The 24380-nt window shown below is 42.3% G+C and overlaps 1 protein-coding gene across 7 annotated transcripts in view; it reads left to right on the top strand.

The window, feature by feature from the left end:
• nos1apa (nitric oxide synthase 1 (neuronal) adaptor protein a) overlaps window positions 1-24380 on the top strand; it is a 389677-nt gene that overhangs the window by 275919 nt on the left and 89378 nt on the right. For all 7 annotated transcript variants that reach the window (XM_072573931.1, XM_072573933.1, XM_072573930.1 and 4 more), the window contains 2 exons: window positions 2454-2595; window positions 7252-7409. In XM_072573931.1, coding sequence (XP_072430032.1) covers window positions 2454-2595; window positions 7252-7409 — 300 coding nt within the window. The remainder of the gene's footprint in view (window positions 1-2453; window positions 2596-7251; window positions 7410-24380) is intronic.

Genomic DNA, 24380 nt, shown 5'->3' with positions numbered 1-24380 from the left:
AATTAGAGGCATAAAGTTCCACTTTGTTGAACAACTATGGTTTGCTGCATTTAATAAATATGCCCTGTATATCTGCGTGTATTTGCATTTGGTGCGCATGTGTATATTTAATGTATTGTGTATATTTTACAATTTATGTTTTTCTCCCCCACGGGATATGGGCATCAATGGCAAGACCAATGCTTTCTGCCCATCCGTATTTGCCTTTGAACTGAGTGGCTTGCTCAGCCATTGTAGCGATTCTAAGAGTCAACCACATTGCTCTGGGTCTGGAGCCACATGTAGGCCAGACCAAGTAAGGATGACAAATTCTCTTCCTTTATAGGACATCAATGAGTTGGATGAGTTTTTATAACAATCAATAATAATTTTGCAGTCACTATTACTGAGAGTAAGTGTTTGAAAAACAGATTTTTCAATTCATTGATATTTAATAATTTAATTAATTAATTGTATATTCGCATTCCACTAGTTGGCATCACAGAGGGATATAACAAAATGGGAAGCAAAGCACTGTAAAATTTTATTTTTCAACTTATACTCTGCATGAATGTTACTGTAAACTTGAAAGAGATTGTTTTAAAATATTAAGATTACATATATTCACATTAATAAGGACTTTCACTCCAACATTACCGTCCACTGTACTGAAAATGTCTTGAGCTAAAATCTAGTGTCAAGAATAAGCCACTGAATAAGGTACTGGTTTAATGTGCCATCAACAGTGGGCTCCACATGAGCATTTCTTTTCACTCTCTGCCAAAGGACTACCTGATGTTTAAACACCCACATCAGCTCATTTGTTATCGCTGTGGTGACATATGGAAACCAGAAACTGAAATTTATGTTTTTAATTTTTGGAGCAGCAGGAACATGAGAGCTACTTGTGTGATTTTTCAATCTTGACCTGCTGTTTCCCAAATCTGACGGATGAGGTTTGAGTGCATTTTATTACTTTAAGCATGTGTTAATGTGGGCTGTTACAGAGCTTGACTGAATTAGCTAACTAATTTGAGTGCTACTGTTTGAAGTTTTGTGGGATGCTGAGTTGTACAGTTAAACACTGGCTCTGTTACTTCCCTCATCAGTTACGAAAAGAAAAGACCGGGAGAAAAACTCAACTGGAAATAAGGAAACAGATGAATTCACCTGTCAGTTTGAGTCTGACCAAAGCTAGGGCTGTGTTCAGATTTGTAATCGCTCACTGAAGCATTGTAACCTTTATTGTCAGCAGGTTATGCTTGAACTTGTGATTGCATTTTTTTTGTTTGCAATAAAAGGTTGCTGTACCATTAAAGAAAAAAATTGTGAATGACTTCAAACATCATTCTTCTACTGTATGGATAGGGGAAAGCTGAACATTTTGCAGTGAAATGCAGTAACTGGGACTGAAATTAGTAAAAATGTCCATCTCAGCCTGCAGGAGCAATAACTGGGAATGCAGTCAACGTTACCTCTTCAGTGGGAGCTTCTTTCTACCCAGGCCCTTGGCATGTTGCTGGCCGCGATATACCCTTTCAACTTGGGTGGCTTGTTAGCCAAAACACAATGGTCGGTTTGATTCTTTTTTCATGCGGCACTAGTTGTACAGCACCTGATTTGAGAATGGTAGCTATAATATGGCACTCTAGTTGGAATTCAAAATATCCTGCCCAAGAGAGTAATCTGTGTCTGCTTGGTTGCACTCCAGTACAAAGCAGGAAATATTTAGGGAAGGCATGGAGGAGGAGGAAGGGAGCGTACATGTAGGACGAATATTCAGTGAAACTGTGTACACTTTGTAAACTCCATTTGATGCACATTTGACTGGAGAGTTCTTCAGTGGCATTAGCTCATGGTAGGTCAGATGAGACACCTTCTGGTCAGAGCAGACACTGCCATAGCATAGAAACAGACTCTTCAATCCAACCAATCCATGCCTGCTGAAATGGTTGTGAAAGTATTATTCTGTTGTTAAGGTGGATCTTTCTTCTGTTCGGTGTCCAAAAAGCTTCTTTGTTGTATGGAATGATCAGCCACAAGATTTGCAGTGATCCAGTGAAGGGATTCTGTGTGGGGTTGCTCATTCGGAACTCAGTGCCTTTTTACATTGCATATCCTGTGTGCATGGATTTCTTTCCTGTTTGTTTATAATTACTGGGGAAACACTGTCAGTGTTTCAATGCCTTTTTTACAAGCCAATCTTTTGGAGACACCTGAAAGAGACTTTTGTCAACAAATACTTTATAATTAGCAAGAGCTACAAACATCAGAGTGTTGTGTCTTTGTTAAGGGATGGAAGGGATTCACTCTTACTCATAACTAACCAATGGTTAATATTGTCAAGGAGAAAGATGCTTCACTGTACTTTTTATTATGTAAGGATTCTCACTCTAATCAATCTAATAATATCAGCTATATATCATTGAGTTATGCCAAGGTGATAATCTCCCTCTTACTCCTCTCTGTCCCAGAGCCAAGCAATGAGGATAGTGCGAACTATAGGCCAAGCCTTTGAGGTGTGCCATAAATTGAGTCTCCTGCACACTGAGCAACCTGCAGATGGAGAGGATGACCAAGGGAGTGAAGAGAGTGCTGACAACAGCAGTGCCCCAGGTGGGACATTTTAATTACATCTGACATATTTCATAAGAGGGGGAGCTGTCATTTCAATCTCACTGCCTGAGTAACAGCTGTCGGTAACCATAGTAACCCACAGCTGAATTCAGAGGAACAGAAAGATGAAATCCAGCAATTATATGTCCATTTTAAATGGAAAGACTTGATATTCAGATTCAAGGATCCACTTGCTAAGCTAATGGTGCTTCATCCAATTATTTTTGAATAACTTGAAAGATTCCAATGATTGACTAGCCCCCGGAGAACAGACCTATAGTCCATGTCTTCACCTCTAGTCACAAGCTTCTTCATATCCATAGCATAGGGTCCAACCTTCTCCTACTCTGTCCTAGCCTCCTCTTCCCATTTCAACTTAAGCAGATTCTCTGACTTTGCATCCCTCCATTGCAAAGATTGCAAACATCCAGAGCTCTGGAATTTTGTGGGAGGGGTGTAAAATTCAATGAATGTCTTTCTCGCAGAGTACTTGCAGAGTTACACTGTACTTTGCTCAAAAACTGCACAAATCCATATAAGACTCTGTTAACTCAATTTTCAGATTAGAATCAGTCTAAACATTATGGCACAGACAGCAACACAGGGAGCTAACACATTCAACATCTCAACATCTTATCTGGCTGACACTAATTGTTACAGTTAACCTGAGAATGTAACTTTTTTTTTTAAATGTTGTGAATTACACATGAAGGAAGTGAAACTAACATGGTCATTCTAACAGATGAGAGACTTAACAAACAATCAAGGTATTTTTCAATGTATAGTTTCAGTTACATCACACTGTAAACTTTTGCTATAAATTTTGTGCCATACAATTGTGCCATCCACAACCACCTGATGAAGGAGCAGCGCTCCGAAAGTCAGTGCTTCCAATTAAACCTGTTGGACTATAACCTGGTATTGTGTGATTTGTAACTTTGTCCACCCCATTCCAACACCGGCATCTCCAAATCATTTCTCGCCACCTCCTACCCCTCTGTCTGTCTATCTGTCTCTCTCTCTCTCTCTTTCTTCCATCCCGCCCACTCCATAATGTAATAGGTGACCTGCCCACCCTCGTCTCATTTGAGGCACTTAAGTGATTACTGCAGAGTCACTTACCCAATCTCGTATCCAGCCATAGTTGTCTGACTCCTTCGGCCTTCATGGCTTTTCTACTTACAGTGTCACGATTGTCTGAATTTGATTCGTGAAATATTCCCAGAACAGATGCCTGTCCTGAATTTCCTACATCACTCATAATAAGATAGGTTAGAATAGGAATTCCTGTTTTGTTCCCCTGGGCATTGTTGGGCACACTGCCAACGGTCAGTATAATGGAAACAAAAGTGATGTGTACTGTTGACATATCTATCTCATTAGTTCCAGCAGGACATCAACTAATGACAAAAAATTGTGTGGCGCTGGAAAAGCATCGGATGCTGCCTGACTTGCTGTGCTTTTCCAGCACCACACGTTTTGACTGATCTCCAGCATCTGCAGTCCTCACTTTCTCTTCATGACAAAAAAATTGTCTATTGGTCTGTTACTAAGACTGATGAATTGTCATTCACACTGATATCTTGTAACTTCCAGACTGTCTCTGGCATTAACTGAAGTTTGGTTTAAAACCTAGCTCTATTTGGGCTTATTTTTGGTCATTTAGATTGTTCATCGTGTACTTATGTTTAGGGGGTGGCACAGTGGCTCAGTGGTTAGCACTGCTGCCTCACAGCGCCAGGGACCCAGGTTCAATTCTAGCCTTGGGTGACTGTCTGTGTGGAGTTTGCACATTCTCCCCGTGTCTGCGTGGGTTTCTCCCGGGTGCTCTGGTTTCGTCCCACAGTCAAAGATGTGTAGGTCAGGTGAATTGGCCATGCTAAATTACCCATAGTATATTAATCAGGGGTAAATACAGGGTAGGGGAATGTGTCTGGGTGGGTTATTCTTCGGAAGGTCGGTGTGGACTTGTTGGGCCAAATGGCCTGTTTCCATACTGTAGGGAATCTAATCATTTAATGTGTATAAAAATCGTGGCATCAATGTTTTTTGTTTGATTCCCACTTGGGCTCTTAAATGATGTCTTCACAAGTTTAACAACAAACCATTCAAATGACAGTTCATGTTTCTTGTCATGCAGTTTGCGTTATAAGTGTGACTTTTAGCTTGCAGAGTTAGTGAACTGCAAGCATTTATTGTCAGATGTATTTTATTCCAACAGTGCCATCCTTACAATACACTTGGGGGTGGATTTTACAATATGTCTCAATCCCTGACAGCCTGGTTAAAATGTTAGTGAAGAACCTGTCCATTATAGCGATTGCTACCCCTCAGCAATTTATTGCTGGAAGCCATGTTCATCGCTTCAAGTTGAAACTTGCCTCGGGGCGAAGTCCCACTTTGGAGAGTTGCTGATAATCAGATAGCTAGCTGCTGTCTCTTCCCAGTTATGCCAGACTGGCTTGGTGTTAGTCAGTTTTCAGTCTAACCTCAGACTAATTGAACATGGAGCAGACTGTAAGTCTTCAGGGTTTGACAAGAGGTAGGCAGAAGATGCACTATCCTGACATTGTTAAAAATCACATAACACCAGGTTATAGTCCAACAGGTTTAATTGGAAGCACACTAGCTTTCAGAGCGACGCTCCTTCATCAGGTGATTGTGGAGGGCTCGATCGTAACACAGAATTTATAGCAAAAATTTACAGTGTGATGTAACTGAAATTATACATTGAAAAATTGATTGTCTGTTAAGCCTTTCAACTGTTAGAATACTATCACTGTACTAACAGAATGCTATCAGTGTTACTATCACTGTATTCTAACAGATGAAAGGCTTAACAGACAATCAATTTTTCAATGTATAATTTCAGTTACATCACACTGCAAATTTTTGCTATAAATTCTGTGTTACGATCGAGCCCTCCACAATCACCTGATGAAGGAGCGTCGCTCCGAAAGCTAGTGTGCTTCTAATTAAACCTGTTGGACTATAACCTGGTGTTGTGTGATTTTTAACTTTGTACACCCCAGTCCAACACCGGCATCTCCAAACCATATCTTGACATTGTTAGACATGTCTGCGGGGATGGTATGTGATAAGCATCATATTCACAAGAATAGAAAGTTTATTTGTGTTGGGAATTAATCTCCAAAAGCATACACATTACCAGATTGTACTTTCATCTTCTAACACACAATTCAAATTGGAGAGCACAGGACCGATAGAAAACAGAAGAGAGTGTTACACACAGCCCTTCAGGTGCTATTGTAGAAAGGGCATTTCCCGTTTAAATGACATTTACATAGCACACACTTAAATAGTGTATATTTAAATAGTTTGCAGGTGTTAATATGTTTGTTGCTGTGCTTTTCCAGCACTAATCTAATCTTGACTCTAATACCTGGCTGTTTACTGACATTGGACACCAGACAGTGTAAATATTCTAGTTCAGTTGCTACAAACTGGATGATTACAGGTAATACAAAGCATCATTAATCTGAATGAAGTTGTTATCCTACACCACTGCCCACCTTAAACAAGCAAGAAGCCATTTTCTAATTATGGAGATGGGACCAGTAGGGCCCCCTCTAGGGTTACGCCCAATGGGTTCTCATGCCAGTCACTATTATCATTAAAGTGTTTTGCAGCCAGCTCAATTCACACTGACTAGGAGGGCAGGAATCAGTATCATGGTGGCATTGGTCAACAAATGGGAAGGTTTGAATACAAGGGCAATGGTAGCAGAGAGAATTGAAAGAGCAGTTTAGTTCGTCAGTGGAGAACTTCAATGTTCGCAGCCAGCAGTGAGAATCCGTAGTTAATGTACCTGCATGGTTGAATGAGCCAAACGAATGGAGTCAGTTTCCACTTACCCTCAGCTATTGACCTCTTTAACTAAGATAAGTTTCCACACATAACCTGAATTGTCTATGATTTGTGGGCACTTTGAGGAAGTAGTGCTGATTAGCATACGGAGATGATTTGACTCTCTATTTTCAATCAGCCATGTTCAATCCTAATGATTCTGACAGCAATGTTGGCTGCATAAATCAAAGCCATCTGGAATATTACAGGGGCTGACTTTCAGAGGCGAGTTGCCATTTTTCTTTGCTTCAGTCTTTCTTCCTGTTTACAGGTAGCGTGGAGATAGCAGCTCTGCGTGTGTGTGTGTGTGAATTGAGGGAAATACAATCTGTACTACACTAGAACATGAGGAGCTCCCTATTAAAATGTTTCAGCTGCAGGTACAGTCTGCAGCTCGGTTCTAGTCAGGGGTCTTAAATTTAAAAAAAGCAATAGATTCTTATTTCTAAATACACCTCTTACATATCTGTAAATAGACTCCATTAGGTGTCAGTCCTCAATCTTGAGAATCCATTGCTTTACCTAATATTGGGTGAAATGTTTTTCAGACCTCCTTCAGATGTGGAGCATTAGTCCCCCAAATTATCTCTTGTTGGACATGCGGACCATAAGGAAGTCCAGTTTCGATCCTCACGTTTTTGTTTTAATCAGATAATCTCTGCTGCCCAAATGTACTTGTTTGTCTTTTTATTTCCATTCATGCTGTTGGTGTTCGGTGTACCTTTATTTCTGGATGCCTGAGTGTCTCAGAGTGAGTAATCCTTCGTGTTGCTTTGTGGTTTGTTGCAGCCCAACAGCTCACTGAGACAGAGAAAGAGGCTTCAGAGGAGACTGATATAGACGCCATTGAACCGCCCATCCACGAGAGTTCTGAGGTCGATTTCAGCCGAGGTGTGACTGACCTGGATGCGGTACGCAAGGAACAGGACCTTCACCAGGTCAAAAAGGTAATTTTAAAGCTCTCCTCTCAGCCAACCAGTTTTTGCCTCTCAAAGGGCAATTCTCTTTATGCTTGGACCCATGGAAACCCCATTCCCCTCGGGAGAGCATTCCTGGTGTTAATCCTTTTATAATGCATTTTGCTGCTATTTTGATGCAAAATCATTCTGCTCCATGTCTGCAAAACGACAAGCAAGCCTAATCCCGTTAGTTGCTAAGTTTACAGAACAGATGATGCTTAGTTACAATGTGAAAACATTTGGTGAGTATTTGTGTACTGTGTGAAGTACCTGTCTGTACCAGGCAGGGCCTGGTGAGTGTGAAGTGTATTGAATGACTGGAGCTCACAAATACCAAGTCAAAGGCTAGAATAAACTTACTGGCAGGCAGGACTTTCACCAACTCTGTGCTTATATTGTGCTGTTATCTTCTCCATCCCTCAAAATAGAAAAAGGGTCATCTCCAAGACTTCCCAATTCTATTTGCTCCCTTGAAATATGACTGTGTATGTGGACACGGTGGCTCAGTGGTCAGCACTGCAGCCTCACAGCACCAGGGACCCCTGGTTCGATTCCACCCTTTGGTGACTGACTGTGTGGAGTTTGCACATTATCCCTTGTATCTGTGTGGGTTTCTTCTGGGTGCTTCACTTTCCTCCCACAGTCCAAAGATGTGCAGGTTAGGTGGATTGGCCGTGCCAAATTGCCCATAGTGTCCAGAGATGTGCAGGCTGAATGGGTTAACCATGGGAAATACAGGGTAGGGGGATGGGGATGGGTCTGGGTGGAATGCTCTTTGGGGGAGTTGATGTGGACCTGTTGGGCCGAATGGCCTGTTTCCCCATTGTTATGATTTGATTCGAAGGATGTGGATAAGAACCTGTAATGCTGCTGGAGTGGAATAGACAGTTCTGAATCAGGCATTTTCTCTGAATGTCAATTAGAAAATGTAGTTCCAGACACTTAAACCTGCGTTGTAATGAATGAACTGTCCTCATTGGGAAGGGCTGGTAAAATAAATTGTAGTTGGCGTAAATCGCTAAGACTGTCACAGCACAACAGATTTACTGATTCATCCTACTCTTCAGTCACTATCTCTTTTGGGAGGAAATTTGAATGGAACATCCAAACTCTGTGAAAGTTCTCCTTTTGTAAAGAGGCTTGAATCATGTTTTCCATAAGGTAAAAACAATAACTGCAGATGCTGAAAACCAAATACTGGATTAGTGGTGCTGGAAGAGCACAGCAGTTCAGGCAGCATCCAACGAGCAGCGAAATCGACGTTTCGGGCAAAAGCCCTTCATCAGAAGGGCTTTTGCCCGAAACGTCGATTTCGCTGCTCGTTGGATGCTGCCTGAACTGCTGTGCTCTTCCAGCACCACTAATTCAGTATCATGTTTTCCATATTCAGCTCCACTTGTTCCAACTACAATAATTGAGCATCGCAACAGAAGGCCATTTGGCTCACTCTGCCTGTGCTGGCTGGTTTGAAAGCCAACTGGTTAGCTCCATTTCCATATTAATCCCCCCCACCTCCCTCCCTGCTGGAACATATTTACACAATTTACTGGTAAGTGTAATCCTCCTCGACGTGACAATGGGTTTCAGGCCTCCAGCTAACTAACGTGAAGAAGAGCCGTCTGCTCAGAGATTTGTCAGCTCAAGCCTTGTGATAATTTTGACACTGAAAGACAATGGACTGAGAAATTGTGTGAAGTGGTTTTCACATTCATTCGCGGGACAAGGGTGTCGCTGGCTGGGCCATTAATTATTGCCCTATTGCTGTGGGTACATTTGATCCAGACCAGGAAAGGATGGTAATATCCCTTCCCGAAGGACATTAATGAAGCAAATGGATTTTTCCGACAATGGTCGCCATTAGACTCTCAATTTGGGACTTTTGTCAAATTCAAATTCCACCATCTGCCATGGCGCGATTGGAATCCAGATCCCTGGCACATTACCTGAGTCTCTGGATTCACAGTGATAGTGCCGCTAGGCTGTTCCCCTAATTACTGAACCTATACAGCTCAACTGGTTCAACTGATTGTCTCCCTTATTTAAACTGGGGCATCAATTTGGTTTGTTTTAATCTGGTTAATGCATCTTATAAAAGAGCAGAGTACGAACTCACTAAGTATTCAGATGCTAGAATTTAAACACGTTGATTACTTGTGCTTCAGAAGTCTCTCTTGCAATAATTTCATAAAGTGGGGTGACAGGAGAGGAGGCTTTTCAGAACAGCACATAATGTTCTTTAAGTTCCCTCCTACTGTTCTATTTGGTCTTTAACCATGAGCAAAAAGGATGTAGCATACTCGATCCTTTTAATGAAAGAGTGGGCACACTAGCAGAATTCAATTACATTTCAGAATGATAAAACCTCTCTGGGATAATTGACAGTTACAAACATTGCTGAGGGTGTTTTATTTATTTGCATACAACAATCAGTCTAAGTATTTGATCTGTTCCACTGCACTTCGTCCGATGTTCATCACCTCCAACAAAATACAGCTGACAGCAGAGCATCATTTATAACATCTGTGAGCTCCTGAAGCTGGTAATATCCCACTGTCCATCCACTAAGTAATCCCCTTGGAGCATCCATGAATCATGAGACAGCACTGCCCTGTGGGGATATTACTGAAGATACATGTCAGCATCTGGTGATTTACACGCCACTAGGAATCAAATATTGCCTCCAGCAGTGGTACTGTCCTGATGTTAACAGAACTTAGTTCATTGTCCAAACCTCAATATAACCTTAATCAGATTTTTGTCTGGCTCCACTTCTGTGAAGTGCCTTGGGATGTTTTCCTACATGACAGCTTCTAGGTAAATGCATGCTGCTGTTTGCATTAACATAAGCACATAGCAGTCTTTTTCCAAAAAGCTAATGAAAGAGAAAGCACAGAAGTTTGGCAAATCTTTCCCCCACGAGCAAAGAGGGATAGGTGTCAGGCAGGAAATTACATACCCCAATTGTTTAATTTTATCTCTTGCTTCCTGGTGCATATTTTGACAGTGATGCTCACTAACATTGAGTGTGGACTGGAGAATTTAGTTCTGGCCCTGTTTCCCACCTGTTTGTTTCTAGGAAGGCTTGAAGAATGTCTCAGTTTGTGGGCTGAATTTTCCCAGGATTTCAGAAGACTAGCATAGGTCAACTCCCCAAAGCCATTCCTCCCTCTGAGTGCTTTTCCCAGAGAGGAAAATCCAATTCTAGCTGATAATGAGTTACCTGGCCTCGATTGTCCAGGCTGCAAGCAATGTTCCAAAAGTCGAAGTGGATTCGAGGCAGCTTTGCAGCACAGGGTCTGAGCTCTGACTGGATTTGAGGGTTTACACACATGCTATCAGTACGTTTATGAGGGGAGACAATCCCTAAGCAGCAACAATGTCTTTGCAACTACTTGGTAGAGACTTATGTCTCTGTTAATGCTAGCCCTGGTGCTTCTCTGCTAATGAGGATGCCTGGGTGAGCCTGGCTGCAGCTTGTGCTGGTGGTCAGGCATCGCCCACACCACCAGCCTGACCATGCGCAGTGTTGAATAGATGCCCCCAAACTCTGGGTCCAGCTAATGTCTCTAAAAGGTCAGGACTCTTGGAGGAAGCTTCTTAAGTGACTGTCTCGGTGAAGATTTGTATTTGGTGCCTCACCACAGCCTCGACTGGGTATCTAATTGTGGTCCATCCTGGAAAATTCAACCCTACAGGAAAAGGTGGCATCTTTATGTGTAGCAAGGGTGAATTATTAATATGGACTTTGAAATGTGAATTGAAATGCTTTGAATTCCCTTTGGGAATCTCAGGCAAGAAGAATTAGTCATGAGTTTTCAGAGGTGTTTGATTTCCATCACAGATGTCTGTCACCAGATTGAAAACTTCATAAAGGGAAGGTAGTTGCTTGTATTTGTGGCTATTCTATTGGGCAGGATGTCACTAACGGTCTGATAGTGAATCAAAGTCTGGTCCTCTTTGACTTTCAACTTGTATAAATGATCCAGATGTGGTCTCAAAGGTTAGTGGGTGACTCAAGACAAGGATACATGATAACAGACGGGCAAGAACGTAGGAGCTGACAGTATAGTTTAGACGGCAGAAGTGGGTACTGCAGATGCTGGAGATTAGAGTCAAGATTAGAGTGGTGCTGGAAAAGGTTCCTGATGAAGGTTTTTTTGCCCGAAACATTGATTTTCCTGCTCCTCGGATGCTGCCTGACCTGCTGTGCTTTTCCAGCACCACTCAGTGTAGTTTAGTTGGGAAATTAGGAATAGCACATTTTTGAAAAAAAGCACAGGGCAAGAAGTATATGCTGACTGACAAGGTTCATACAAGAGGTCTTGAGGCACAGGCGAACAGAGGTCTAGAGTGGGGAAGTGTAATTCAAAATGGCGTTGGCAGCAGTTTCCACCTGATGAGCAATTGGAGGCCAGTGAGATGGATCCACCTGTGAGCAAGTCTACTGTACCCCAAGGCAAAAGGAATGGACAGTGAAGGGTCCGAACTATGGATGTTCATTTGTGCCTTGTATGATTGCCTCTATTTTGCCGACTGAGATTAATTCACTTAGTAAAGGCATTGAACCTGAGTGTCCTTGATCATAGGTGGTTCAGCCAGTCACTTGGTAAACAGCATTGCCCAAATATTCAATGGCCAGAAGTCGAAACACAAACTGGGTATTTGACACTGCATTGCCACCACCATACAAACCACTTCCTTGATGAGTTGAGTTTAAATCCCACTGGTCGCTGTGGTGGGTGTTGAACTGTGACCGTGGAGCATTCACTTGCATCTCTGGATTACTAGTCCACGAACACTCTTGCTGCACACCGCTGCCTCCCTTGTATAAAAAGGCCAAATGCATGTTGCTTTCACATGGTACCTTTCCAGTAGAAGATTACCCTGGGATTTTGTAGGAGCACAACCGAACAAAGAAAAAGTGACTCCAAGCCAAATAAGTTATCAAACCAGTGAGCCACAGCATACCGCACCCACAAACTGTGACACCGTCAGGGGGTCACACTCCCCAGACTGCTTGAATGTCACCATGGGCACTTCCCCCAACATTTCCCCCCCCCCCAAAACTGTCAGAGTTGATCAAATGTGGAGGTGGAAAAAGCACGGCAGGTCAAGCAGCATCAGAGGAGCAGGGGAGTCGATGTTCCAGGTCGGAATTTTTCATCAAGACTCGCCTGCAGCGTCAACTGCAGGCCACTGTTCCCAGCAACTTACCCCATGAATGCATTGCCAACACACATGCTCTTTGCCCAGTCTTCCCAGAATGCTTGATCATGTCTCGATTTTCCCAGGGAACCACAGGAGATAGGTGAGATACTAAACAAGTCTTTCACCTCAAACAAAAACAGAAATTTCTGGAAAAATCAGCAGATCTGGCAGCATCTGTGAAGAGAAATTAGAGTTAATGCTTTAGGTCCGGTGACCCTTCCTCAGAACGAGTATTTTAATACTTACTGAGAAGAAAGACATGTAATTTATGTAAATGAATAGTGATGTCTTGAAAAGAGTCCACGTTACAGAAGATGAGGTGCTGGATGTCTTAAAATGCATAAAGGTAGATAAATCCCCAGTGTATCCAGGACATTGTGGGAGGGTAGGGAAGAGATTGCAGGGCCCCTTTCAGAGATAGTTGTATCATTGACAGCCACGGGTAAAGTGTCAGAAGACTGGAGGGTGGCTAATGTTGTGCCATTATTTAAGAAAGGTTGGTAAGGAAAAACCAGGGATCTATAAACAGGTGACTTTACATCAGCGGTGGGTAGGTTATTGCAGGGTATTCTGAGAGATAGGATTTACATGCATTTGGAAAGGTAATGACTAATCAGGGATAGTCAACATGGCTTTGTGCGTGGGAGATTGCGTATCACAATTTTGAGTTTTTTTGAAGAGGTTACCAAGAAGATGGATGAAGGCAGAGCAGCCGACACTGTCTACATGGACTTTAGCAAGGTTTTCGACAAAGTACCACATGGTAGACTGGTTAGATCACATGGGAACCAGGGAGGGCTAGCCAGTTGGATCAGAACTAGCTTGACAGAGGGTGGCAGTAAAGGCATGTTAATCTGATTGGAGGCAAGTGACTAGCAGAGTTTCACAAAGATTGGTTCTGGGTCCACTGTTGATTATCATTAATATCACTGATTTGGATGAGAATATACGAGGTATGGTTAGTAAGTGTGCAAATAATACCAAATGAGATCTTGATCAGATGGGCCAGTGGACCAATAAGTGGCAGATAGAGTTTAATTTAGATAAATACGATGTGTTGTACTTTTGTTTAAGACAAATTAGAGCAAAACTTGCACAGTTAATGGTGGGGTCTGGGGAGTGTTGTTTTACAGAGGGACCTAGGGGTACAGGTGCATTGTTCCCTGAAAATGGAGTTGCAGGTAGACAGGGTGGTGAAGAAGGTGTTTGGCACGCTTACCTTCATTGGTCAGAGCACTGAGTATAAGAGTTGCAACTATACAGGAAATTGGTGAGGCCACTTTCAGAATATTGAGTACAATTCTGGTCACCCTACTACAGGAAAAATGTTATAAAACTCGAAAGGGTGCAGAAGAAATTTCCCAAAGCATTGCGGGGTTTGAGTTGTGAGGAGAGGCTGAATAGATTGGGACTTTTTTCCTCCTGAATTTTCAGAGGCTGAGGGGTGACTTTATAGAGGTTTATAAAATCATAAGGGTTATGGATAGGATGAATGGCCAAGGTGTTTTTCCAAGGGTAGAGGTGTCCAAAATGAGAAGGCATAGGTTTAAGGTATGAGGGGAAACATTTAAAAGGGACCTGAGGGGCAACGTTTACACCCAGAGTGGTGCATGTGTGGATGAGGTGTTAGAGGCAGGTACAATTACAACATTTAAAAGACATTTGGACAGGTACGTGGATAGAAAGGGTTTAGAGGGATCTGGGCCAAACACAGGCAAATAAGACTTGTTCAGTTTGGGATCCCAGGTGAACATGGACACATTGGACCTATGCTTCTGTGCTATATGATTGTATTATCAAATGAAGTCAGAGCTTGGTCAGGGTGTAATTCCTAAGAAGATAATTTCAAAAAGCAAAATGAGGTGCTGAGGTTCAGGGATTTCAGAGTTGACAGTTGAGTTCGCTGCAATGTAGATTGCAGAGGGTTACGGCTGGCCAAGGAATGTTGACATAGTCAAGTCTGGTGTTTACAAGACATGGAAGATTACAATAGCAAATGTGTAATGTTACAAAGGTGGGCGGAAGCAGCTTCTGTGGTTTTGGGTGGGTGGGGGTGGGGAGGAGAAGGGCAGGAGAGAATCAGGAGTCCAGTAGCCAGTTGGGACAGTAACAAAATGAACAATCAGCCGGGCAGGGGAAGGAAGCAATGGCAGAGATTACAGCTGAGGCCCATAGCACCTGCAGTTTTTCACTGGAGGAAGTAGCAGTTTCATCCACAAACCGATGTTGGAGAAGCAGCCTGTCAGTATTGGAAGACAGTTCAGGAACCATGATGAAGTAGTGGATGGTCTATTCACTATACATCTGATGGACCCTGAACTCCACTGATATTACATTTTGTTGAATAATTAAGATTCACTTAATTTTGTTCCTTTTTGTTGTGAACATCTTTGTTTCTTATGGCATGTTCTTTACTCACTGTCTTCTTACCTGCTGTCTTGTTCTGATTAGATTTTGGCGTCCTGTCCATTTGGCATGTACTGCTGGTGAATTTAGTCACACCACCAAGACCTGGGACACTCAATAGCTTGAAATATGTGCAAATGAATGAGACTGTTGATTTAAATGTTGCAGTACTTTGTCCTCGTTAAACGTAATGAGTGGAAAATTGTTGGGGACAGCTGTGTTGCTTTTGGCTATCGTCCTCACAGCAATTGCAGGAGTGAAGAATGAACATTTACGTGAATGGGTAATTCCTGAGGTACAATGACTTGCACCTCAACTACCCACAAACAAAAGCTGCAGCTTCCATTCTAAAAGCGAACGCAAGATGATGGATGATGTGAAATCCTCAGTGAGCGTCTCTGTGTACAAGGGACAATAGAACAGATGAGCAGCCCTTGCACAATTAGAACTCAATGATGCAGCTGAAAACAGGAACCAAATTTGTTTTTGCTAAATTCCTTTTCTTACTCAATTTTTTCTACATGGTCTATTCTCTATGCCTGAAATCTAGGGGCACTTTTGAATTACCCTGAAAATGGCAAATTCTTCAGCAAGTAAATAGGACAGATTTCAGTTTCTGTTGGTTTTTAATTCTAATTTCTGCTAGAACCAGAAGTCATTTGTTTCCCAGTCTTCTGTGACTATAATTGAAAGGGTGAGCTGCCTGGCTTTGCAACGATGCTTGTAAATTTAAACAAAGCAATTGCCTGTTCGGGATCTATCTTTCAATAGCTCCCCTGATGTGTGTGTTTCTGACTCCCTGATGTGTGTTTCTAAGGTCTCTGGTTGCCATTGTACCTTCCGTTTTGAGTGTGGAGAGAAGGGGCAGCTCAACATGGACAGAAGCTCAATAGTTGTTTCCCAACCCATTGAGATGGTCACATTCTAAGAAAAAGGTGACGTGCAAATGGCCGAACAGAATCTAAATTGGGTCAGCCAAGATTTTCATTTCCCAGACCCCTAAGGGTTTCATTTGGGTTTGAAGTATTGAAGCACTTGATGGATTTAATGTCATGATTCCCATTTACTTAAACATTCCATTTTTTATTACTACTTAGTCTTAAATGCCAGGAAACAGCAAGAATTCTCCCACATAATTTTCTTTTGGTGTTGGTTGGCACATTGCATTGACTTTAGTGCAATTCATTAATTGCCGCTTTTGAAAAGTGGCATATTGCATATTATACATTGTTTTTATTTTGTTTTCATATATTGTCTTGTGAGTCCCACCAAAATGCAACTAAGCATCTTTCCAATTCTGAAAAAACTGTATGAAAGGTATATCCTCCACAGATAGACTCATTTCAATTTTTAATGCATGCACCCACCCCTCAGTCCCTAAAACAAAAAGGATCTTCATGAGAAAGCATCCAGCAAAAGTTTTTCTCTTGGAACAGTATCAAAAGACAATATTGAAGAGGCAGTGTGATGTTGCCTTCCCATCTTTTGTTTAAGCACTGTTTCTGTCAGCCCTTTTGTCTGGTTTATCTAAACCACTTTGAGGGTCGTCCAATTGATTGGGAAAGGTGTTAAGGAATTATCTGAATGACAGCTTGGAATTTCCATGGAGCAGTTCTTGGCACCTCCTCCATTGTAACTTTGGCGAAGGTGACCGGGAAATAGCTCCGAAGCAATGCCAAAACATGGGAGCATACATTGTGGTCCTTATAGGTGTTTTCATTTTGAAATTGTTTGTTGTAGGTAATCGTACTAAAGTGTCGCTACTCTGAGTGTAATCAGAAAATGGAGGGCATTTTCAGATCAGTCAGCTGAAGCTGGAGGTCAATGCAGGTTGAGCTGGATTAAGCAAAAGACAATTTCTGAAGGCGTGAAACAACCAAAAGAAACTAGTAATGCGTAGAGGATAAAGCAGTGTTTTGAAAAGAGAGTCAATAATTTGAGTCATCGAGCAAAGGTACTTCTTTTAATTAAGTGTCTTTGTTTGATTGAAACTACTTCCATACCAGGAGCAAAGGTTCTCTTTGAAATTCTATCGGTTCCATAGGCACCCTGACTGATTATGCCTTGTTTCTGTTTTCAGTAGCAGACTGCACTGAGCAGTTAGTTTGGGCTTGGCAACCTTGTCTCTGAGTAGAGGTTTGTGGATACAAGTTGCTATCACGGACTTGAGCATTTAATCTAGGCATTCCTGTGCAATACTGAGGGAGTGCAGATCTGTTGGGGGTTAGATTCCATACAGTATGGAAACATTCCCTTTGGCCCAACAAATCCACACCGAACCTCCAAAGAGTAACTCACCCAGATCCATTCCCCTACCCTACATTTACTAATGCACCAAACACTATGGGCAATTTGGCATGGCCAATTCACCTGACCTGCACATCTTTGGATTGTGGGAGGAAACCGGAGCACCTGGCTGAACCACCGTGCCACCCTGATACCATTGCTTAGGTCACATGTTTGACACCTGTCTTCCCAGGTGAATCCATAAAATGCCATTGCTTTAGTAGATGGTCTGTTCAGCATTAATCCCCTAAACCAACAGCCATAAAAGGGATGAACCAGCCATTTCCTCCACTAAAGAACTGCGGATGCTGGAAATCATAAACAAAAACAGGAATTGCTAGAAAAACTCAGCAGGTTGGATGGGTATATGAATAGGAAGGGTTTGGAGGGATATGGGCCGGGTGCTGGCAGATGGGACTAGATTGGGTTGGGATATCTGGTTGGCATGGACGGGTTGGACTGAAGGGTCTGTTTCCATGCTGTACATCTCTATGACTCCAGGTCTGGCAGCATCTGTGGAGATTTCTCCACAGATGCTGCCTGATGTGCTGAGCTTTTCCAGCAATTTCTGTTTTTGTTTCCATTTACTTCACTGATGTTTGTAGCATCTAACAGCATGTAAATTGGTTGCTGCATTTCTAGACCACTGTGTTGACTGTAAATTACTTTTGAGTGCCCTGTGCCCATGTATGACATGGTCGAGATATAAATTGTCCTATTTGCACAGGATTATTCCGTTCTAACACAATTTGCTGTGATGAAAATCAAAGTCTACAAATATACAGCAGGATCCATCAACTTCTCTTCAGATGCTGACAGATGTATCGCTCCAGTATTTTAACACTTCATCTTTCAGTCATATTGGTTGGATAGTGGTAGGATGCATTTTAGATATATTATTGAATTATGTAGAACAGAATTTATTTGGGAAACTAATGTGGAAAGGAATAAATTCTATCATAGTTAACATCCTGAAGAAGAGTCACTGGAGCCAAAACGTTAACTTTGATTTCTCTCCACAGGTGCTGCCAGACCTGCTGAGCTTTTCCGGCAATTTCTGTTTTTGTTGCTGATTTACAGCATCTGCGGTTCTTTTGGTTTTTGAATTGTATCGTACCTTTCTTCCCTGTTTTTCATTCTCTTTAGTAATGGAATGTCTTCCTACATGGGGCTATAAGACGGCAGGACTTTCAACTTTAATACACATTGAATAAGAATCAGAGATTTGTCTGCAATGGGTTTCTAGACTGTGGAATGAGAAATGGCCTTTCTAACTGGAACCTGCATGTGGTCCATATGTTTAGTGCTACTTCTCACTTTTTAGCCATGTTTCTCAGATACATTTAATAAATGAATTCTGGAGTTGTCCTTTTTATAAGAGGAGTAAGAATTGCTAAGCAAGAAAATCACAAGTGCACGCAGACACGGCATGTCAAGCTGTAATTTGTCACTGTAATGGAAGACATAGAGTTGTAGAGATGTACAGCGCAGAGACAGACCCTTCAGTCCAACCTGTCCATGCCGACCAACTATCTCAACACAATCTAGTCCTACCTGCCAGCACCCAGTCCATATCCCTCTAAACTCTTCCTATTCGTATACCTATCCAGATGCCTTTTAAATGTTGCAATTGTCCCAGCCTCCACCATTTCCTCTGGCAGCCCATTCCACACACACACACCACCCTCTGTGTGAAACAGTTGCCCTTTAGGTCTCTTTTCTGTCTTTCCCCTCTCACTCTAAGCCTATGCCGCTAGTTTTGACTTCCTGCCCCAGGGAAAAGACCTGGTCTATTCACCCTAGCCATGCCCCTCATGATTTTATAACCTCCATTGAGGTCACCCTTCAGCCTCCGACGTACCAGGGAGAACAGCCCCAGCCTAGTCAACCTCCCCCTATAGCTCAAATTCTCCAATCCTGGCAACATCCTTGTAAATCTTTTCTGAACCCTTTCAAGTTTCACAATGTCCTTACAATAGGAAGGAGACCAGAATTGCACACAATATTCCAAAAGTGGCCTAAACAATGTCCTGTACAGCCACAGCATGACCTCCCAACTCTTGTACGCAATACTCTGACCAATAAAGGAAAGCATACCAAATGCCTTCTTCACTATCCTATCTACCTGTGACTCTACTTTTAAGGAGCTATGAACCTGCACTCCAAGGTCTCTGTTCAGCAACACTCCCTCAGACTTTACCATTAAGTGTATAAGTCCTGCTAAGAATTACCTTTCCAAAATGCCGCTCCTCGCATTTATCTAAATTAAACTCCATCTGCCACTCCCCAGCCCATTGGCCCATCTGGTCCAGATCCCATTGTAATCTGAGGTAACCTTCTTCGCTGTCCACTACACCTCCAATTTTGGTGTCATCTGCAAACTTACTAGCTATGTCTCTTAAGCTCACATCCAAATCATTTATATAAATGACAAACATTAATGGACCCAGCACCAATCCTTGTGACACTCAACTGGTCACAGGCCTCCAGTCTGAAAGACAACCTACCACCACCCTCTGTCTTCTACCTTTGAGCCAGTTCTGTATCCAAATGGCTAGTTCTCCCTGTATTCCAGGAGGTCCAACCTTGCTAACTAGTCTCCCATGGGGAACCTTGTCGAACGCCTTACTGAAGTCCATAAAGATCATGTCTACCACTCTGCCCTATCTAAGAAAATTCTTGCAAAGGTTTCAGTCATGTCCTTATGCATAAATTGATTGGAAACCTCTGTGACCTCCAATAGCAATTCATTTTTTGTCTTCTAAGGCTGTCTCTTGACATCAAGGATGACTTGCTTTTACTCTGGGTTCTGATAAGTGCCATGTGCATCTGCAGAATCAGCCACTTGTGGGGCAGGAGATGCTTGAAATGTTGGAAGGTCATTCATTTGAAGGTTTGTTTTTGTGCTCCATCCAATGCCCTGATTTCACCTATGCACATTCCTGATAAAGTCTCACAATGAGCTTAGTACCTTCCTGAAAGAACCTACTCCATTTTGGCCAGTCACAGGCTCCCATGTGTTGATGGGGTGTTTACCATCTTCAAGGATCCTTTGAGGATCTTGAAAGTATTTCTGTTGTCAACCCAAAGCCTCCTGCAACCATGGATTTCCAAGCAGAGTATTTCATTCAGTTGCTTTGCAGTAATACATTCCCTGCACACAAGAATAGCTCCAAGTCAATGTCTTTGCCAGAAACGTAATTCTACAGGGTCCTGGGTCAAGGTAAGGATAGAAGAGGCAACAGGGTGGATCATGGCTTGAATTTTGAGGTTTCCTTTACTGTTGATGGAAGCAAGGGGGAAAGATAGCTATCTCCAATGATTATTGTCCCCAGTCTCATGAGATGCAGTGGATTCATTATTTCCAATTAAACATAATGGATTTAATTAAGAAAAGTGAAGGCAGCAAGGGGCAGTGATGCTAGATATCTACCAAGATGCTGTTTCCTTTTGACTTAGTGGATATGATTGACCCACATAGGGAACAGATAGGATCTTAAACTTGATGAATTTCCAGTGATATGATTTATATATCTATGCAATTTCAAAGCAGTTTTATCTGCACATTGCCGTCACATGTTTTCATCCATTCATATTTAATTATCACCATTGCTCATAACAAAAGTGGATTTAAAGTGCTCAGAATAAGGTGTTGGGACAATTGCTGAGTTATTTTCTCAGTTTTTCAGTGGGCAATTGTCCAGTGCTGTTGTAACAATAATTGTGCAGCCATTCCTCTTTTTCTGCACCTGTATAGATTGTAGAAGTTGGCTGCTGCTCAGTCCGTGCTCTCTTGCCTCTAACGCAGTCAGTTGTGGCTGCACACCAGGGTAATACAGCATCTAGCCTACACATCCCATGCAGCACTGAAGGAATGGTGCACTGTTAGAGGTGCAGTTCGTTGAGAGGAAGTTTTAAATAAAAGCATGATCTGCTAATGTAAGAGAATCCATTACATTATTTTTCAAAAATAAGAAGTCCTAATCAGAAATGCCCCTCATCAACATCACAGATCACATAGTCTGGTCATTACTACTTTGCTGTTTGTGGGTTTTTCCTGTGTTTAAATTATCCTTTCCTGCATTGCACTAATATCTACATCCAGTGAGTATTTCATTGTTTGTAAATTGCTGTGAAACCTTCAGGGGTAATGAAAAGTGTTGTGTAAGAGCTTCAGGAACCTGAAGCAACCTTGCTGCACATCACTAAGTATAATATCTCAGTATGGGAGGAGTCACAACACTAAGAGGAATACTCTGGAAGACACTTGAGTGAGACTACCTGGGAGAAATCTAGATAGCACATGAATGTGAACTCATGAAAAAGATAGATTCGCCCTTATCTGCTGTAACTATGCAATCCGAGCCCAGTATATCTATGGTTATAATATGTAAAGGAGCATTTTGTAATATTGTGTAATAATTTTATTTTAAAGTCTTGGCTTGAAGGCAGTTCTTGACATTGCCTTCTCCTCGACCAATCTGTTTTGAACTCCAATTCATACTGTGGCATTTAACCACAGGATAAAAGAAAATGCACAATATAAATACAAGTCTTTTTCTTATTTTATTGATTCTGGTTTCCATAGTGCTCCACATTCTCCTCTGACATGTATTGTTTGGTGAATCAGTGTATCTGTGTGCATTTATATGGTAATTAAACTTGCTGGGATCAGGAGTATACTGTGTACTGGTTGCAGTGCTCTCAGACCATTCAATAGGTGTGACGCACACTTGGACATTCTGAGATCAGGAGGGGTGCACTCATTTTTAGCTTTGTGTTCTGTTCTGAGCTTTGGGAAATAAAGTGCCCTAATTGAGAATCAGAATGACAAAGCTTCCTTCAGTTCTTCTTCTAATGGGTAACAGGAGTTTCTTTTCTGTTTGGAATTAAGAAAAGAGGTGGGGGAAGGGGCAGAGTTTGAGGGCAGAGTTGCCAGCGGTAGTCAGTGCCAGCCCTCGAGTGTTCATTAGTTCAGGTATCCTGGCAGTGTCCTTTTGTTTGTTGTTTAGCAGAAATATTTGAGGTCCTGGTTCTCAATTTTCCTCTCAAACATGTCTGCAGAGCACACTCAATAATGGACCACTCTGTTCCAAAATAGACAGGCGACCTTTTTGTTTGATGTATTCTGAGTGAAGGTCTTGAGATTTTGACTGTTAGTTGTCAGCACAGTGAACATTTTGAGCAGTAGCAATGTCTGTTGAAAAGCTTGTAAGGAGAAAATGCTTCTGTCTGCTGTTGCAATTAGGCCTTCAGCTGAAAACAAACATACTATAAACATTACCCAGTGTCTAGCAATTAACTCCAAGGCAATATTTCAACAATGAATTTGAAAGTACCCATATCATATAAAAGCAGTATTACCTGAACATGCAAGTAAAAACCTGACCTTTCGAATTATTCCCACACATCACGGTGGCTCAGTGGTTAGCACTGCTGCCTCACAGCACCTGGGACTCAGGTTTGAGTCCACCCTCTGGCGACTGTGTGGAGTTTGCACATTCTCCCCGTGTCTGCGTGGGTTTCCTCCGGGCACTCTGGTTTCCTCCCACAGTCCAAAGATGTGCAGGTCAGGTGGATTGGCCATGAGAAATGTGGGGCTACAGGATAAGGAGTGGGTCTGAGTGGGATGGTCTTTGGAGGGTCGCTGTGTTCTCAATGAGCTGAATGACCTGCTTCCACACTGTCGGGATTCTATGATATCCTCGACTTTTTCTCGTGCCTTCTTAGAATTGTCACTTCTGTTTCTGAAAGCTTACTGCCTGTGCTGTTAAACAAATTGTTTTTACCGTTAGGTTAATAAAAGATTTCGGCAGCATCTAAAACATACAAGGCTAGTTAAAAAGCAAGCTCTGGATTCTGTCTTTATTGGGATATTCTTTATTGCATATTCTCTGGAATACTGAACCACAGGGGATCATTGTTTCCTGACAGATCAATGCTTCAGGGAGTGCTACTTTGTATCTGCACAGTAATTCACAATGTCCCAGTGCCCAAAATATATTATTGGGAGTCCTGTACCACCTCCACCTCCCCTCCCATTGTGAGGCTTGCAACGAAAGGTTCCTCGCCTATGGATTCCTGCTTGAAAGTGGGTGAGAGAATTGCTGGAGCTTTCTTTCATGCTTTCCAGCCAGCAAAGCAGTACTTTCATCTTGGGAAGAAAACCGTCCATTGTATTTTGTTTGCCAATCGATCTGATGACACAATCTCTCCGCGGCCTTGCCAGGTCTTGCTTCTGGCAACCCTTTCCCTTATTGCCCTTCTCCTCATCTCCCCCCCCCCCCCAATCTCTCGACTGTCCCTCCCTCTCCTCCCCACCATTTGGGTTTGGTCAATCCAGGTTGCATCACTGCTGTCAACATTGAGAGGTACTGCGTGTGTCGTACATGGAATTCTTTGCTGGAAGTGGCAACATCAATTCTAGCGTTCACAACTGACAGCCAGCCTATGCATTGCAGAACTGTCAATGTTATACACAACTCGTTTCTTTCTTTCACCAGTTCTCTGCTTGTCCACCACCTTGAAAGATTAAACCCTGCTATGTAGTAAAACTCCTCTGGTAATGAATGTTATTTTGTAGCTTTTGACACTTGCATTCATTGCCTCCTTCATCAAATCCGCTCCCCCCACCCCTCCCCCCCATTGTATCTCACCGCCCCCATCCCTCCCTCCTGAAAAGGCAAGAGAGAAACAACAAGAAATAAAAATGCTGCTGACACCTTCTAGTGTCAAGAACCTATGGGAGTCTCAAATTGTGCTATAAGTGCCAAGCACAGCCCTGGATCTCTGCCAAATTTTTTTTGACAGAATCTTATGCTATCTCCTGAAAAATGGATCCTACATTTGTCTGCCATTTTCCCTGTCCCCCATTCTGTGCTTGATTCATTGCCTCGAATTGAATTGAATTAGCTTTATTGTCACATATACTCAGATGAGTGCAGTGAACAGTTTACAGTCGCTGCATTACAGCACCATCTTGGATACAAAGGTACCGAGATACAGATTCTTAAGATCGAATTATTAGGAACCAAAATAAATGAGAAAAGTAAACAAAAA

Source organism: Chiloscyllium punctatum, chromosome 7, assembly GCF_047496795.1.
Source record: "Chiloscyllium punctatum isolate Juve2018m chromosome 7, sChiPun1.3, whole genome shotgun sequence".
Classification (NCBI taxonomy): Eukaryota; Metazoa; Chordata; class Chondrichthyes; order Orectolobiformes; family Hemiscylliidae; genus Chiloscyllium; species Chiloscyllium punctatum.
Note: the sequence above shows the minus strand (reverse complement) of the source record. Positions and strands in the feature narration are given on the sequence as shown.